This window comes from Perna viridis, chromosome 12 (assembly GCF_037379345.1).
Source record: "Perna viridis isolate PV_CMFRI_1.1 ecotype Kerala chromosome 12, ASM3737934v1, whole genome shotgun sequence".
In the NCBI taxonomy this organism is placed as follows: domain Eukaryota; kingdom Metazoa; phylum Mollusca; class Bivalvia; order Mytilida; family Mytilidae; genus Perna; species Perna viridis.
Window position 1 is genome coordinate 2,956,493 of NC_142456.1, and position 17,469 is coordinate 2,973,961.

The window sequence follows — 17,469 nt, forward strand, 5'->3', positions numbered from 1 at the left end:
AATATATGGTACCAATTTCAATACATTATCTTGAGTTAATTTTATTTTGCGTTCTCTGCAAAATCAAGCTAAGACTTTAATACTTACGAACAGAAAATGAATTTAAATCTCAAATATTAAGCTTTGTTTGCAGTAAGAGGGAAAATTATGGCAAAATAAAACCCATATTTGTCAATATGTAATGATAAACCCTTAAGTGAATCTCTCTTGCTCATTTCATAATTATGGAAACAAATTTATTGTAATTGAAGTGTGTATCAAAAGCAAACAGTTAACTCTTATTTATTGTAGTACTATATTTATGAAGGATCATTGTACGTTACATTAAACTATAATGACTTCAAACGATGAAATTACCTTTTAAAGAAGTACGAGGTCAACGCACCTACCCGTGAATATAGTTATAAAAAATCATGATTGAGTGAATACGTCAACTGTCCCTAATTTTAAATATTTGCAATGATTTTCGTTAACATTTTGTTCTCTTGTCCTGTGTGTTAAAAACGTGAAAACAAACTTAGAAAATAATCCAATTCCACTTTGCTATGTCAGTGTATACTGTAGTCTTTCTATTAGTTTTTGTATACTTCACGAACGGATATAGCCAAATGGATAATAGGTTTGGAGTATCGGAGGAGGATTTTATTGAAGAAGGACAAGATTATCGAAGAACTAACCTAGGCGATGGAGACCTTAGTGACAGAATTGTTGTACAATCAACAAGAAACGACGACCCTGCAATTTGGTTTGAGAAAGAACATCCGGATTTTCAGTATTTGTACCAGGTTTGTTTGTTTGTTGGGGTTTAACGTCCGAGCAGCAATATTTCAGCTATATTCAGACAATGAACATGAATTGGATGATAAAATGAACATGAAATGAAAAAAAAAGGATGGGACACAAGGACAATAGGGTCGACAAATCTTGACTGCCACTGGAAAAAGGGAGTATGGGTAAGGTAGGGCAATTTAGCCTCCTGTGGCGGAGCGCAAAGGTTCCTACTCCTATCGAATACCACAGCAGGGTTCTTTAACGTGCGAGGAACGTGGCATCTTTCCCAACACGGTGCACCACTGTGGTTTGCGGTCAGGTTTTCCGTATTATAGCCTGACAACCCCAGCATGTAACACGCCAGGGGTACCCCATTCCACCACCTGGGGCACACATCTCAGTTGCTCTGTGGGCAGAGCGCCTAGCCCCCGGCTAGGTTTCTGAGCACTATTTAGTCGACTTTTACGACAAGCTTAGCGCTGCTGCAGGCCTATTCTTCTAACACCCGGACCTGCACGGGGCATTTTGTACCAGGTAAATTACTATATATTCGGCATGACGAGTACTAAAGGTATGGATAAATGTACACCCTTTTTGCGAAAACCATATTTTATTTAATCTTTTTAAATATACCTAATTATAAATGGAACTTTTTATCTAAAAAATGAAAGTAATAACAATATACGAGCAAAGTTCCTGAGTTAGTCAAAACAACAACGGTTTTAATGGTGAGAAATTAAACCATGATCCTATATGTAGTCCCTCTCTGAAATTTTGAGAGCCAATCAAGTTTCAGTAATTTGCTATGAATATGTAAGATCGCTGCATCACAACTATTGGGTGCTCATGCGTTGGAAACTTGTTTTAAACTGAATTTATGTTTCATATTTTATTGTAATTGTCATCGTCTTGAAACTCCCCAATCCCCATTTTATATTTAGCAACAGTATCACGTATGCATGGGGGAATAAATTTCATTTGATAAGATTTCTAATTTATAGATATAATTTGACTTGTACCAAATGAACAAAGTAGCGTTTTTTTTTAAATCTTTAGTTTGCATTTTTTACTAATATTTCTCTAATATGTTTAATTGGTATTTTTAGATTTAAAACTATATCCATGGAAAATATAGAATTACATTAATTCATTAAGATTGAGAAATAGTCATTGTATTCAATTAAACACAGAATGATTTAAAACAGTAATTTGATAGCAGATTGAAATGAAATTTCTCATAAAAAAGAAAGAAATGGTGTAGATCTAAACTTATTTTATCGCTTATTATTATTTTAAGTGGATTCTATTTTTTTTTTACCTCTTTTATGTATGTGTGTGCTAGTTTGGTTATTTCCTTTTCTTTGTTATTAATTTGTCTAGTCGTTATTCACGATTATATTTTTTATTAACGTTCGAATCCTAGATCCATCGATAAAAGAATGTTAAATTGTTGATGCATTTTAGGGAGATTTATAAACATAGTAATGTAGTTGGTTTTTCAAATGACTTTTGTTATTCAATATTTGAGAAGACATTTAGATACCGATCATCCTTGATTTTCATCCCAAGTAAAATAAACATTTAAAATCTACATGAACAGAGTAAACGAGAGAATTTTAATAACAAAAGAAATGATTATGGTCAGCCATATATCATATATTTAAAATGACACGTCCAATCTAAAACCACTGAACTAAAAATTCAAATTTGTAAAAATACGCGTTAAAGCTTCAATAATGAAAGACATTTGTCATAACTCTCTTGTGTGCTTTCGCTATCACTTGGTGTATTGATTAATTAACCCGATACATAGTACAATTTTAAATCTTATAAAAACTTATGTTCAGCGACTACTGCAAAGTTATAGATAATAATCAAAAATGGAAACAAGATAAATAAAATATCTACACGCCAAGATTACTTCATATTTTCCTAAATGGATAACTGTACAATGCTGAGGCATTTATAATCTTGATGTTAGAATTGATATATTGAAAAAAAAGTCAATTAATATTACTTTGAAAACAAACATGGAAATAAGACAATAAAAGACTTATAGTCAAAAATGGCTAAAACGAGTAGTGCTAGGGCATCAGTAGAATAATTATCATGTCAATACTAGAAGTTATCGAAAACCGCATATTAGCTGGTATTTCTTAAAGACGTTAGTTTATTTGATTGCATTAATCTGCGGTCTTAAACTAATAGTAGTTATTGCAGTTGAGATTATCCCTATATATGGCGACGGTAGGTTTATACTTTTGAAAAAAACTTGATAACAGTTATATATGATATTCTGTCCACTTGCAGCCATGCTAATACAGTTCTATCTCGAACCCTATTATGTCAAAACGTGTAGTATTTGTAAGAAACAGATTAACGAGAAATTAAAAAATAGTCTTCAGTCTTCATATCTGTACTGCCAATTCAATATCCCAGAATTTGACAAATAATTTCATCCCAATATGACATCCTTGAATGGTATAAACTTCCCACTTACACCATATACCATCCCCAAATTACCCATCCTCAATTACCACCAAAAAAATAAAAAAAATAAAAAAAATAAAAATAAAAACAAAAAAAATTCTATTAAATCGCAACCGCATTTTTTTCATAATTTAAACACTCGTGCCAAGAACGCACTAAGGTTTAACGCATGCGCGTAACAAGTTCTGCACACTCCTTAAATCTAGGCGTTCTTAGGCACTCGTGATCATAATTTTTGTCATTAAATCATTACTGTCACTCTTTCCAATTAATTGTCCTATTTTTATCTCAAAATTAACAATGTTGCGATAAGTTGCTTTTACAACGTAGATACGAATAAAAGTTATGTTTAGTTAGATCTGTTGAATCAATTCTTGTGAAAATTTTAGTTAAAAAAGAGAAATATATAACTTTAAAATAGAAATTATCAACCTCTATACGAGTTTCAATATTTCAAAATTCATATCATTTAATACCTTTCAACGAAGGATTCTATGATACTTACCCGAATTATAGTCTACACTTTAACTTACATTGTATGATTTTATTTTCTGTTCGCTCGTTCATTTTGATGGACTTCTTTATCATCTTTTTGCGATCAGCACTTTTTGTAAGCAACGGCGTTACCCGGGTGTCCATCGTAGGATCGAACAACAACTACATACAAAACAATTGGAAATCTAGACGACATCATTCCTACTTTTAAGGATGTTGCTGGTCTATTTAAGAATAACAAGGGCTGCGAGATCTTTCATGCTAGAACAATATAAGAAGAAAACGTGGATCATTGAACTTGCTTTTGAAATTATAACATTTGCAACCTTGACGGGAAAAATCATTATCATTTTCAAAAAGGTTTTGTCTTGGTAGCAAAAACTACCAAATAACATTTAGGATGTGTTTGATGAAATTATAAATGGAAAAATGGGAGTCACTGTGCAACAAATATTACTGCTATTAAATGTAAGAGTCCGAAAATCGGATATAATGGCTGAACATGACCAGCAAACATCCTTAAGTCGCTATTTCCCGATTCATAAACTACTATTATCATTCAAGATAACATGTTTTCAAATTGTAGTTATAATCCATTACTACTGAGATGACCATTTTCTTAGTGCCGATACCATATATTGAATCCTTAGTACACGCATAGGATGTGCTTGTATTGAAAAACCTTTAATCAGAGTAACTTTTGACAACAAACTGTAAGATTGCAGATATTGGGAAATATGGTATTATTGTAACTACAACTGATATTTTCAGTTAAGTTAAGAGGGACTTAACAAAAATAAAAGAAAACGGAACGAACCTGTTCTTTTCTAAACAGAGAAACAGTCGCGTTTTAATACATTTTAATTTTTTTTATAACCAAGTTAGAAGCCGTGAGTGTGCCCTTAGATATAAAGTTTACAAAACCAAAACAAAACAAAAACGAAAACGAAAAAAAAAAACAAACAAACAAGCAAACAAAAATATATATCCGTAGATCAACTGAATTTTTCACAAATATTGATTCAACAGATCTAACTACAACATGACTTCGTATCTACGTTGTAAAAGCAACTAACAGTGTTCAACTTGTCATAGTTTTCCTTTCCTCTTTCGTCTACCCCGGACTTGACTTTTTATGAGCAACTCGGCGGCTGTTTCTGGAAAAGCAGAGGACGCTTACCATACCGGTACACCTGGTACATTTTCCCAGTTTTTAGTGGATTCCGAGTTGCCCATTTGCTTTTGTTACTTTGTATGTATCATTTTAGTTACTTTATGTTCTTTGTTGTAATTGTCTGTTTTCCATGTCTGGTCTTTGTCCCTGGATTACAATCTTTTGATTACCGCTATAATCTTGGTTCCTTTGATTACTCTTTTAAACAAATTTGTCATGGTATGTCTTACACCATGTCATAACATATTTTAGTGAAAATGTACCTTAATGTTTATTATTCAAAGATCTCAAATATGAATTAAAATGTGACAATCCGTTTTACTTTGATTTCATGGTCTTACTTTTTATCTTTTTATCATTTGTACACATTTTTCGATATCATGAGGTAGTGATTCTAACAATATTACATAGTGAGCAAAGTATAATCCTCTTCCCAGTTTCATATCTATGAGAAACTTGTTTTTTGTTTTAGATGACAGTGGACTATGAAGAGTACATTATTGCCAGAATACGAAAATCCAGACGGAAAAGAAGCATTGATAAGCTAACTGAAGACAGCGATGTGGAATTATTACGAAATCATGCTCATGTATATACTTGTCAAATTTCGTATCAGATGAGAATTTGGAGCGGGGATAAAAAACAAAAAACAAAACATTAGATTTTGACGTATTTAAATCATCCAACTGCTAGCGTTTCGGTATTTTTGCCGATATCTATAGAGTATCATTGTGAATTTGTCATATTAAGCGTGTCATCATACATTGGCATTAAGTAATGTAACAATCAAAATAAACGTCATCGTGCCTGGGGCATACATAGTACGAAAGTGTTAATCGATCATCGTGTATCGGTTATTTATAGTATAAAGTACCTGAACCGATCCGTGCAACACAAATTGCGATTGGTCATCGATCAACGATCAGTTTCTGGTCAGTCATCCAACCGTCAAACCGATAGATTTAAACATCAATTTATATTTTTATTTTACATTTCTTATATTTAAGACAGATCTTACGTCATTTTACATAACAAACTGCGATCAGATTGGTCACCGGTCATCGATCCGTCATCGATCAATGATCCGTCAAATCGTTGCGCGAATCGGTTCAAGGACTGTATCATCGTGTACCGGTTATGTATAGTACCTGTGTATCATTGTGTATAGGTCATGATATTATGTATGTCATCGTTTATTAGACATACAGGATATATAATTGTGAATCGGTTATATATATTTATCAACATGTATCAGTCATAATACATAATAGTATGTTATCGTGTGTTTGAGTATGTCATATCATCGTTTAGCATCGAAGTAATATATAAGTTGATCGGGAATTTTTGGTATGCTGTCGTGTATTTATAATATATTAGGTGTATCCTGTACTGGCCATGTATAATGTGTGATCGTGCATTGGTCATGCATAGTGTGTCATCTCTGTATCGATTATTCGCATATTGAATATATAAAGTGTATCATCGTTTATCAGATATATGTATAGTGTGTCGTAGACCATAAAATGTTTGAGTGAATTATTGAGAATCGGTCGTGCAAACAACATCTTTACGTTTTGTGGGAGTCTGATTTCTGTTGGATAAATTGTGCAAGAATGTTTAGATCTTTTCACTTCTATTATTTCAGATAACTTTTGTACAGCAAGAAATATCTCATGTCAGAAAGACCCGGACGCTAGATCCTGAATGGGCAAATTTATGGTACCTAGTAAGTCTGATGTGTCCTTATGAATTAGAGTTAACGAGTAATTCTTCAAAAAGACAAAACATTGATTAATTATATACACAAAAAACAAAGTATTTTAGGTATTTCATTAACATATAAATAGATACATTTAAGACTGTATAGTCGATAGATGGACGAGGTATTTATATCCTGTACAGCTAGGAGAAAGAGTAATCAAGGGAACCAAGGTTATAGTGGTAATCCAGGGACTAAGACCAGACATGGAAAACAGACATACACAACAAAGAACATAAAGTAACTAAACTCATACATACAAAGTAACAAAAGCAAATGAGCAACTCGGACTCCACTAAAAACTGGGAGCATGGACCAGGTGTACCGGTATGGTAAGCATCCTCTGCTTTTCTAGAAACACCCGCCGAGTTGCTCATAAAATGTCAAGTCCGGGGTAGACAAACGAAGAAAGGAAAACTATGACCCATTGAATAAATCAGTTTTCATGGTGCAGATGGATACACCATAACGATCCAGCTATGAAACGTTGTTTGTATGGATTCTTGTGGAGTGTAGGAATCCAGTACATTGACGGTAAATCACAATTGCATTATTCTGGAGGTGAAATCTAGTCAAAATTACCTGACTGGAAAAGAGGAATTGACCTATCCTTGGTATATTTTTCGTAGAACATAACTTTGTATTAGTTTTACTCTTAAGTTCTTGCAGACAATCTTTACAAAAATGTCATGACAAACAAATAATTCAATAACAGAGCATCATTAATATGATACCATGCGCTTAAATAGCAATAATAACATCTGTACACGTTTCTAACTAATGTTATCTGAAATTTTGTTTTAGAATGGCGCTGTTCAACCCTCCATGAGAATTGAAGATGTATGGGCGGATGGTTACAGTGGACGGGGGATTACTATAGCTGTTCTCGATGATGGATTACAGACTAATCATCCAGATTTAGCCCCTAACGTGGTTTGTACTAGAAAGTTATATTTTCTTTCATATCATTGTTGTATTACCTAAGTTGCTGGGTCGAAAGCCAGGACAGAACGCAAGTTGTGCGAATATTTCTTTTAAGTCAGATAAAAACATGTCATTGTTTATAAACCGATAGTTCTATTCAAAGGTCTTTTATAGTCTGTCAACTTAGGTTATGTATTTAAATTATATTTTGTTACCAAATCAAACGTCGTTCAGATCAAGTGCTGCTTTGTCGAAATCAAAACCAGATGAAGGAAAGAACATAATTAAATACAATACAAAATCACTTAGCAAAAAAAATCAACAAATTACAGAAGCGAAAATAAAGATACACACACAGACACACAAAATACACATAGAATGAAAAAAAAAAACAACAAAAAAACGAAAACAAAAAAACTAAAAAACTAAAAACAAGTGTGGAACAGGTGCAACAAATAGTTTGAACATTATCTGATATTTTAAAAGTGCCGATGAGCTCATTTTACACGGTATACAGAAGGCGTTACGATGGTTTTCATGGTGTCTCCAATTCTATGTCGGTGACTTAAAATTCACGTGAATTTTTAACCACCAAGCAACGATTAAAATCAGATTTTTCCAGCCATTTGATATTTTCCAAATTTTCCAAAGTTTTCATAAAAATTCTCTTTCATATTGTTTTTAATGTAATCATATATTTCATGCAAAATAGGTACAGACATCTTCTATCACTCTGTCTGATAAGTTATTTACTAATAAAATTCCAATCTAATTAACATATGCCTTTTTCACAATTATGATTGGTTGTTTACCTTTAACGACCTCAGCGATGACAGTTTTCTTTTTACAATAGTATAAATTGCATGTACAAATCGCACACAACAAATGACTGCCATCGCTTGGTCAAAAGATAGAACGCTTAAGAGGCTTAAAATGGTATTGTTTGCTTTATTCCATTGATGTTCCGTATTGTACATTCAAAACAACAATGTCACAATTTGAAAGAGTACAGTCATCAGTATCTCGTTAATACTTTGAATATTGAAATTGGCAACCATGTCACATTGTCAGTTGAATGCCACCATTTGTAATGTCAATTTCACTGATTGAGAGTCTATAAGAAAAAAAAACTATCAATATACATGTATTTCTGATAGTTATGGATTGGAATTATAAGGATTAAACACTGTTTTTCCAGAACGTATAGATGTGTAAATTTGTGAGTGAATGGTCCGATAAATTCTTGAAAAAAACAGTGTTTAATCATATACTTACTTTTCGATACTTTCAGGATACTATTAACGATATTGATATATATGGGAATGATAATGACCCTTATCCACCAAGTGATTCGAGGTAAGTGTAAACGAATCGAAATTCCCTGAACCCATCTCTTTGATAAGTGACTGGGTCAACAAATTGGCCTTTTAAATATTATCCGACGTTATATCATTTTTTAAAAAAAAAGTGATTAAACGGGAAAAAATGAAAAAAAGTAAAACATTCTAACAAAGTCTCACTGTAGATCAATATTACTATGAACATGAACATAGTACAATATTTGTCGTGTTATGCATACACGTTATAAGTTGATATGCAGTTCTATAAAGAAGAAGGAAATACTGTAAGTAAGCATCAAACCACTACTTGTCATATAAATGTTTGCCGCTTCATCTTTTAAGTAACAGTCTTTGTAAGAATCATGCAAAATTTGTAAAATGTGGTTCACCCAAAAAGGTAACACATTTTAATTTTTGTTATTAAATTGCTTTATAGATCAATATGATAAAATGTATAATTATTGATTCCAATCTGTCTGCTAGGAGATTAGGAGATGATATACATTAAAAATCAAGCAGAATCCATTGTATTTTCGTGTCATCTAAATTTTGAATTCTTAAGTGCATTCTTCATAATTTTTATCTCCTAATAATAATGTTTATATGAAAAGACAGGTGTAAATTTTTGTTTAGTGTAATGTTTCAAACTAAATATCAAAAATAAAAATATGTAGGCTTTCCAACCATGAATCCTATTTTGCACGATTTTTACCTGGTGTGCTTCTTAATAGATAGAAAAATTGCTGTCTTATTGAATATACATCAAATCAGGGTTTAAATATTATCATAACGTACTAAAAGACTGTTGTAATTTGCCATTTCAAATATGTCCGTAATGTTGGAGAAGTAATAATTTGTGATGGTAAAATTCCATTTTCCCCCAAAGCGTTAGGAAGCGTATCAAAATTTTGGAAACACTATCGAGGGTAAACAATATTTAAGATTATCATTTGGATGGAGGAGACTTGTTTCTCGAATGTCATAAATTAACAACATGGTTAAAACACCGCATACGTGTAATATCGTACAGTTTATTAACCCTGACTTTTACATTTGACAAAAAATAAAGCGAGAGTCGCTTCTAAACTATTTCGCTGTTAGAAATGATGACATCAAGGCATCTACAACTATTTAGTGCAACAGACGGTTGAGGATCTTAGGAACTTTAACAGAGCTAGAGGGTATACTGCTATATTATATATCAATGGAAAGATAATTTATTAAGGTATTTGAATATCAGAAAAAAAGCAGTAGAATTCCCTGCTATTTTGCATTGATTAGTGGAGGAGCGAAAGATCAATCGACCCCATCACACTTTTTTGTTGTTTAATTTTATTAAAGTAACTCTGGTCATGCTTGCATCGTAGAGTTATAGATTCATGAACGTATATTTGAATTTCATTCATAAAGAAATAAATGCAAATAATTTAGACTTTTTTTTTCATATTCAAAAATAAATCTCAAATTCTTACGTTTTAGTCAAAAAAGTAAGATAGTTTCAATATATTATGTGTGTTTTTATGAACCACCCGGAAAACCGTTCCAAAAGGCAACTAAATAGTGCTCAGAAACCTAGCCCGGGGCTAGGCGCTCTGCCCACAGAGCAACTGGGATGTGTGCCCCAGGTGGTGGAATGGGGTACCCCTGGCGTGTTACATGCTGGGGTTGTCAGGCTATAATACGGACAACCTGACCGCAAACCATAGTGGTGCACCGTGTTGGGAAAGATGCCACGTTCCTCGCACGTTAAAGAACCCTTCTGTGGTATTCGATATGAGTAGGAACCTTTGCGCTCCGCCACGGGAGGCTAAATTGCCCGACCTTACCCATCCCCCTTTTTCCAGTGGCAATCAAAATTAGTCGACCCTATCATCCTTGTAACCCATCCCTTTTTTTCATTTTATGTTCATTTTATCGTCCATTTCATGTTCATTGTCTGAATATAGCTGAAATATTGCTGCTCGGACGTTAAACCCCAACAAACAAACAATCCACAAAGTATAACGCTATGAGACTAAAGTCGCTTTTTTACATTCCATTTCAGTCATGGTACAAAGGTTGCAGGTTTGATAGCTGCCGTCAAGGACAATAACATTTGTGTTGTAGGAGCTGCATTCAATGCCACTGTTATAGGTTTGTTAACATGTTTATAAATTTGAGACTTAAGTAAGAACTGTTTTTTTTCTTTCTGTCTATATATAGACGAAAAATTTGCATCGCAAATTTGATAGTTCTAACATCGTTGGTAATTTTTCAGACCTTTCTACACGTTAGCCATGCAAATTTTTGGTCGTTCCCTCCGCGGGACTCGAACTCGTACCGCTGTGACATCTATGGCAACACCGCCTGCACAAAGTCCAGCGCCCTTTTTTTTTTTTTATCTTTATTGAATAAAACTATACGAAATAACAATACAAATCAGAATATCTATAAAATCATCATGTTACAGAACTCAAGAATATACAATTTATCACAGTTTGAATAACAGCACATCTTCCTCTAACATCACAGTTGGATTATCTTTCAAAAACTTCTTTTCAAAGACTGTTAGTCTGTTTAAGTCCAGCGCCCTAGACCACTCGGCCAGCTAGGCTATATAAAAAATAGCTTTCGCTGGCCGGGTCATTCCTCCTCGTATGATTAATCTAGTGCTGTAACTTAGTACACGATGTATTGCAGTACGGGACAGATCATTTAGATGTTATTATGTAGGATAGAGGATCAAATTAATGATGCATGTCACAACAAATCAATATTATACAAACGTCTCAGAATGTGACGACTCTATTCACTACACTGCTCCATCGGATCAAATTGATACAGGTAAGATATGTAAACGTATAGAAAGGTCTGAAAAATTCCCAACGATGTTAGAACTGTCAAATTTGCCATGCAAATTTTTGGTCGTTCCCTCCGCGGGACTCGAACTCGTACCGCTATGACATCACTGCCAGCGCCCTAGACCACCCGGCCAGGTAGGCTATATAAAAGTATAGCTTTCGTGGGCCAGGTCATTCCTCCTCGTAGGAGTAATCTAGGGCTGTAATTTAGTACACTATGTATTGTAGTACGGGACAGATCATTTAGATGTTGTTATGTAGGAAATCGGGAATTTTTCAGACCTTTATATATATATATATATATATATATATATATATATTATAAACACATCCAGTAACATTTCATCTTGAACTTGATATAACACTGCAATAAAATGAAATGTTTTTTTTTCACTGTATTTTAATACACATACTTTTCATTATCAAATTCTTTAATTTTTTTTTTTTTGTAAAGGAATTAGAATATTGGGAACGCTTGCCATAACTGATTCAGAAGAGGCAAGTGGATTATCACACTATCGGAATGGAATTGATATATATTCTAACAGTTGGGGACCTAACGATGGATCGGGATTCGGTAAACCAGGAGCACTTACACAGGGAGCACTTAAGGATGGGGTAACTTTTGTAAGTTTATTAAAAGTATATGTCTTTATCACCTACAACATATATCTTTACTCACAATTAGCAATTAAATACAGTTGAATATTTGTATAACTTTTAATAACTTGAATGAAAAAGAATGGCAGTAGCATTTAACATATCGTTGAACCGACAGAGTGAGACTCACGGGTCCTCAATTATTCGGATAAACTTAAAGCGCTTTGGACAGTTTTTTCTAATTATTTATTTTATTTTATTTTACTTATTTATGTTCATAACTTGAATTTAATTTAGAGTTTGTTTGGCATCATAAACATATAATTATCACAGAATTTAAATTTGAATGACTACAAATCTACTATGCATGATCTTTGGCACGTGCATTGCCTTTTTGTAGTGTCGATAATATAATGACCATCTCTGGTTACCGCTTTTAAAATATATATGTAAGTTAACGTACTGAATTGATTATCATCCAAACGAAGTAAACATTATAAAGTTCGTCCATGTCATCAATAATTTGTAAAATTTTAATGTAATGGTTTGTTCAATGATTTAGTGTCTTGGTCTACACTTTAATGATATGGAAAATGTAACAAATTTTATTCTTTGAATAGTTACAAACTGATCTTAACGATTTTAAACTTATATTTTGGCTTACAAACAGAAATGTACATCCTGTGCATCAGTTCTGAATACTCTATAAGTCAAAACAAATACATGTAATTCAGAAATGAGGATTGTTAAGTTTGGCCATCGCGATAATGCGTTACTTTAAATTACCTTAAATTAAAAAAAAAAACAAGACCTATATCTAAGCATGTCAGTGTTTGTATACAGGGAAGGAATGGAAAAGGTTCTATATACTTATTTGCGGCTGGAAATGGGCAAACTTCCGATAATTGTAATGCAGACGGATATGTAAACAGTATCTACACTATCGCCGTTACCAGTGTCCAGGCGGGACAAAATGCCTGGTACGCAGAAGTTTGTGCTGCGGCTCTTACAGCTGCATACGGAGGAAGTGAAGATGATAAATATTTGGTAAGCTGTGTTGCTATAAATCTATCCGGCGTAACGTTTTATTCCTTTCCTTGGTGATAATATTTGTATATATTTCTGATACAAGGGATGAGGGTACATAGGGCTCTATAGAGCCTACTAGAGGAAATGAAATTATCTCCCTTCAGTAAACTTAAAATGTGTCCATTTTTAATATTAAAACAAATGTTTTCATTTTTGTTTTGAACAAAATCTAAAAATAAAATTAATTTTTCATTCATAAAAAAAATAAACGAAGTTGCATGCATGTTCAATCTGTGTATGTTGAAAAAAAAATACTTTATATGAATCAACTATCGAAAACACAATATTTTATAGGCGATATGATTTTAATGAACATATCATATTGTTAATGTTTCATATTGTTTTTTTCATTTTGGAGTCAGCCAAAGAAATGTCTTAAATAGCGAAAATGACTGCGCATGATTAATTAAGCATTGAAGCTTCATATTGAAGAGGCATTAAGATATAAAATTTGAACAGCCCGACGTAAATGTGAAAAAAAGCGTTGGGTGTTCTCGCATTGGTAAAGCCACGTACTTATCCCTGTAAAGAATGGTTGCATTTGTACCTTTACTTCTACGCATTAAAAAAAGCTTTAAGCAACAAATCATTTTGGTCTCCCGTTCCGTAAAATAGTGCTTTTTCAACAATTATTGACAAAATGAAAAACTCATTTAAATAAAATTCAGTGTCATCAAGAGTATGTTCCGCTGAAAACGGTATCCACAGAGATGAGACAATTATAAAACTATGTTTTACCGTTGCATCCTCAACAACATGGCAGCACTGCATGAGTGACTGTATCTTCAAAATCACTGGAATTTCCTGTGTTTAACTACAGACAGACAGACAAACATATCCGTGCTGTGTTTAATGTTTTCTGCGTACAATAGGTAAAACATGATAAGCACTTATATGTACATATCATTGTTGATAAACTTATAATTATCTTTAGCAGAATTCAACTATTTCTTTAATATTTGCGAAGTCTTAATAAATATATAAATGAGAAAAATATAACAAGTGACACTTTTGCATTAGAAATTATGACTACTAATAGTAGTAAATTAATATAGGAAAGTTTGAAATAAATGCATCTATATAGGTATTAACGCCTCCGCTTTCGACCGGAGCCTCCCGATATTTTATTCTACATTTCATAATCTCCCCACTGTTCTGTCCGTCTCCCGGCGGGAGCTCAAAACTTGCCGCTTCCAGAATTTTCCGTATTGTTCAGTTACTATGATAGGGAGAAAAGGGGCAGTCATGAAGCTCAGAAGTGACACGATTCAGTATAGGACCAAAATGACAGTTTTTAACCATAATTAATGTTGTAATGTATGAAATTGAACTGTCACAAATTCCAGTATAGTTTTAAAATAGAAAGAATTGACAACTTAAATATGTCGTGAAAATGACGCCTCGTCAAGTTTTACCCTTTCGGAAAATTATAAGAGGGGGGGGGTCTCCTTTCCGAGGATGTCCACCTATGAAAATGACACCTCCGCTTAAATGCATTAAAGCTTGTCATATCTTGATTTCAGCTGCAAAATCTATTTTGATTTAAATGCCAAGTGGATATTCTTACCACAACGCCTCAAATGATTTGCGGCCAGGCCATGGTTATGCATTATCGCACCCCTCCAAGTCCACCACCCGGTACGTACCTGCCTTTGTTTTTTAGACAAATATAATTTGGAAAGACATAGATTGAATACAAACGTAAGACAGGATGTGCCGACTGAAATAAAAGACTACTTCATTGAACACAAAATATAGAGGCTAAAATTTGCACGACAATATTCGAAAACACGACAAAAGCTGAACTGTATGAAATGTTACACTATACACTGTATACAAGAAACTCAACCAACATGATTTTATACACGCAAAAATGCTTAATTAAGATTTATGTTTGCATGTAAACTTTGTTAAATCGAATAAACGTAGGGATATGTTTGACATGTGTACATTGTACATGTACATGTATCGTACATATTTTTTTTTCGGATAGATAAGGCAGTCTTGAATTAACAGTGTTAGATTAAAAGGACTGTTCTTCATCATTTCACTAAAAAATACCCAGAGCTTTGGTTTTTTTACCAGGCAAAGAAAGAAAATGACTTTTGTTTTTTCGATATTCGAAGTAAGGATCGCGAGAGTGTTACATGTTTTATAAACAATAAAAGGTCTTGACATTTAAACAACTTTGCCGGATCGCATTAGGGAATAAAAAGCGATGTAACAATTATTACAAAAACAATTATCTTTATTCAGCGTGCTGATTGTTTCTGTAAAATAAGGGAACGGTCATTAGATTTGAAAGGGTCAGGGGTGAGTAGTACTGGTTTTTAATTTTTCAAATTTTTCAAATTTTCGGTCATGCCTTTTAATTTTAACATAGAAAAAATATAATAACAAAAATATCAGGAAAATTAAATTTTGGTTTTTTTTTTCTTGTCAGCTGTCCTGCCTTTTTATTTCTTAAAAAAAATCAATTCTGCCTTCTTATTTTAAATATGATCATAGTGTCCCCATTAATCAAATGGAAGTTCCCTAATGATTTTTCGAGCTTATTTGAAGCTTCTCATTTTTGAACTACGATTATTTTAGTAGGCAGAATAAGGCCTTATGGACCCTCATCATTTTGCTATTAACATTAGAAATATCAATTGACATAATTGTTTTATCCATACAAATTGGTACTGTGCGACATGTCATTCGAAATAAATAATAATGAACCAGGCATGAGCAGGGATTGCGCAGTTTCACTCCCTGTATCATTTAATTTTCCCAATTCCCGTTCAATATTCAATTGCTAATCGCGCAATTATCAAAGAATGTTTGGCTCAATCGCTCAACGATTCAATCACTTATTTATAAAATACATCTATATGTATGAGTACATATACGTGCGATTGTATAACATGTAGTTTAACATATAACTTGTATGTATAATTGCTTACATTCGAAAGTGTACAAACGATTATTGTTTCACAAAGTTCAAGATTATAATTTTTTTTGGATGTTCTATAACCTTAAATAGAAGAAAATTTATGTAATTTCAATTTCCAACATATCTGACTATTAGGTATAATGTTTAAGATATAACTATTTAAAACAATACTTGAAAGCCTTATCCAATGCTTAAGTTACTGCAATACCTTACTGGTACAATGACATCATCAAAAGTATAGGAAACCTTTCAAGCCAATGTAACAATAACATAAATGTGACGAATTTATTCGACACAAAACCGAAATGAATAAGGAGTCATGGCCATCGCTAGTATGCATCACCTAATATGCATGCTGTATCCATACACTGTAGATGGTGTTCATTTCATACAAAAACCTCTTGAACTTCATCACATTATTTTATTAACACAATTCTATACCTCTCACTCTACTACACTCCCTTTGCAAAACTCCTGTTACTGAAACTTCCTCATCATTATATCAACTTGCGGTCATCATTTTTAACATTGGTTTCCAGACTATCAAAACCATTTTGTGTTCAATGTCAAAAAATCGATCATTTGTCCCATTGAGATTGAGGAATTCAAGGCTAAACCACCTTGCTGTGCTTGCAAAATCTCTCCGTTCAAATATAGTCTTTCCGGTCATGTCATTACGGGAGATTAAAGCATCATCCAAAACGAATCTCTCCGTAAGGTCCTTTGTAAAAGTCCCAAGTAACGTGAACTACGTTCCATAAATTAAAATTATAACCTTATAGTTTTATGGATAATAAGGTGGCTTACGCAATAAAATGGATAAAACGAGATAGTGCATGGGCTGAGATAACTCCCCGTGCAACCCCCCCCCCTCCCCACCCATCAACCAAATATTATTATTAGGTACCCTTATTATAGTTAATAGTCAGCATGTATCAAAACAAGCGTAAAATGGGATTTTCGATTTTTCGTTCAAAAGTCACATAAATTCGACTCTACAAGTTATTGCTGGACTAAACCCTCTCAAATTTGGTATCATTCGATAGATAATG

At 33.1% G+C, this 17,469-nt stretch overlaps 1 protein-coding gene across 2 annotated transcripts in view; it reads left to right on the forward strand.

Annotated features, from left to right (window-relative positions):
- The first annotated feature begins 429 nt into the window (after positions 1–429).
- The window catches only part of LOC148600773 (uncharacterized), a 41,015-nt gene continuing 23,975 nt past the window's right edge, over positions 430–17,469 (forward strand). Inside the window, exons 1-8 of one of the 2 annotated variants that reach the window (XM_088555596.1) lie at positions 430–785; positions 5,403–5,519; positions 6,576–6,656; positions 7,494–7,622; positions 8,905–8,969; positions 10,998–11,086; positions 12,248–12,420; positions 13,237–13,440. In XM_088555596.1, the coding sequence (XP_088411722.1) occupies positions 546–785; positions 5,403–5,519; positions 6,576–6,656; positions 7,494–7,622; positions 8,905–8,969; positions 10,998–11,086; positions 12,248–12,420; positions 13,237–13,440 (1,098 nt within the window). In that variant the 5' untranslated portion in view covers positions 430–545. Of the gene's footprint in view, positions 786–5,402; positions 5,520–6,575; positions 6,657–7,493; positions 7,623–8,904; positions 8,970–10,997; positions 11,087–11,637; positions 11,777–12,247; positions 12,421–13,236; positions 13,441–17,469 lie in introns of those variants that run through there. The other variant, XM_088555598.1, reaches the window with a different exon arrangement.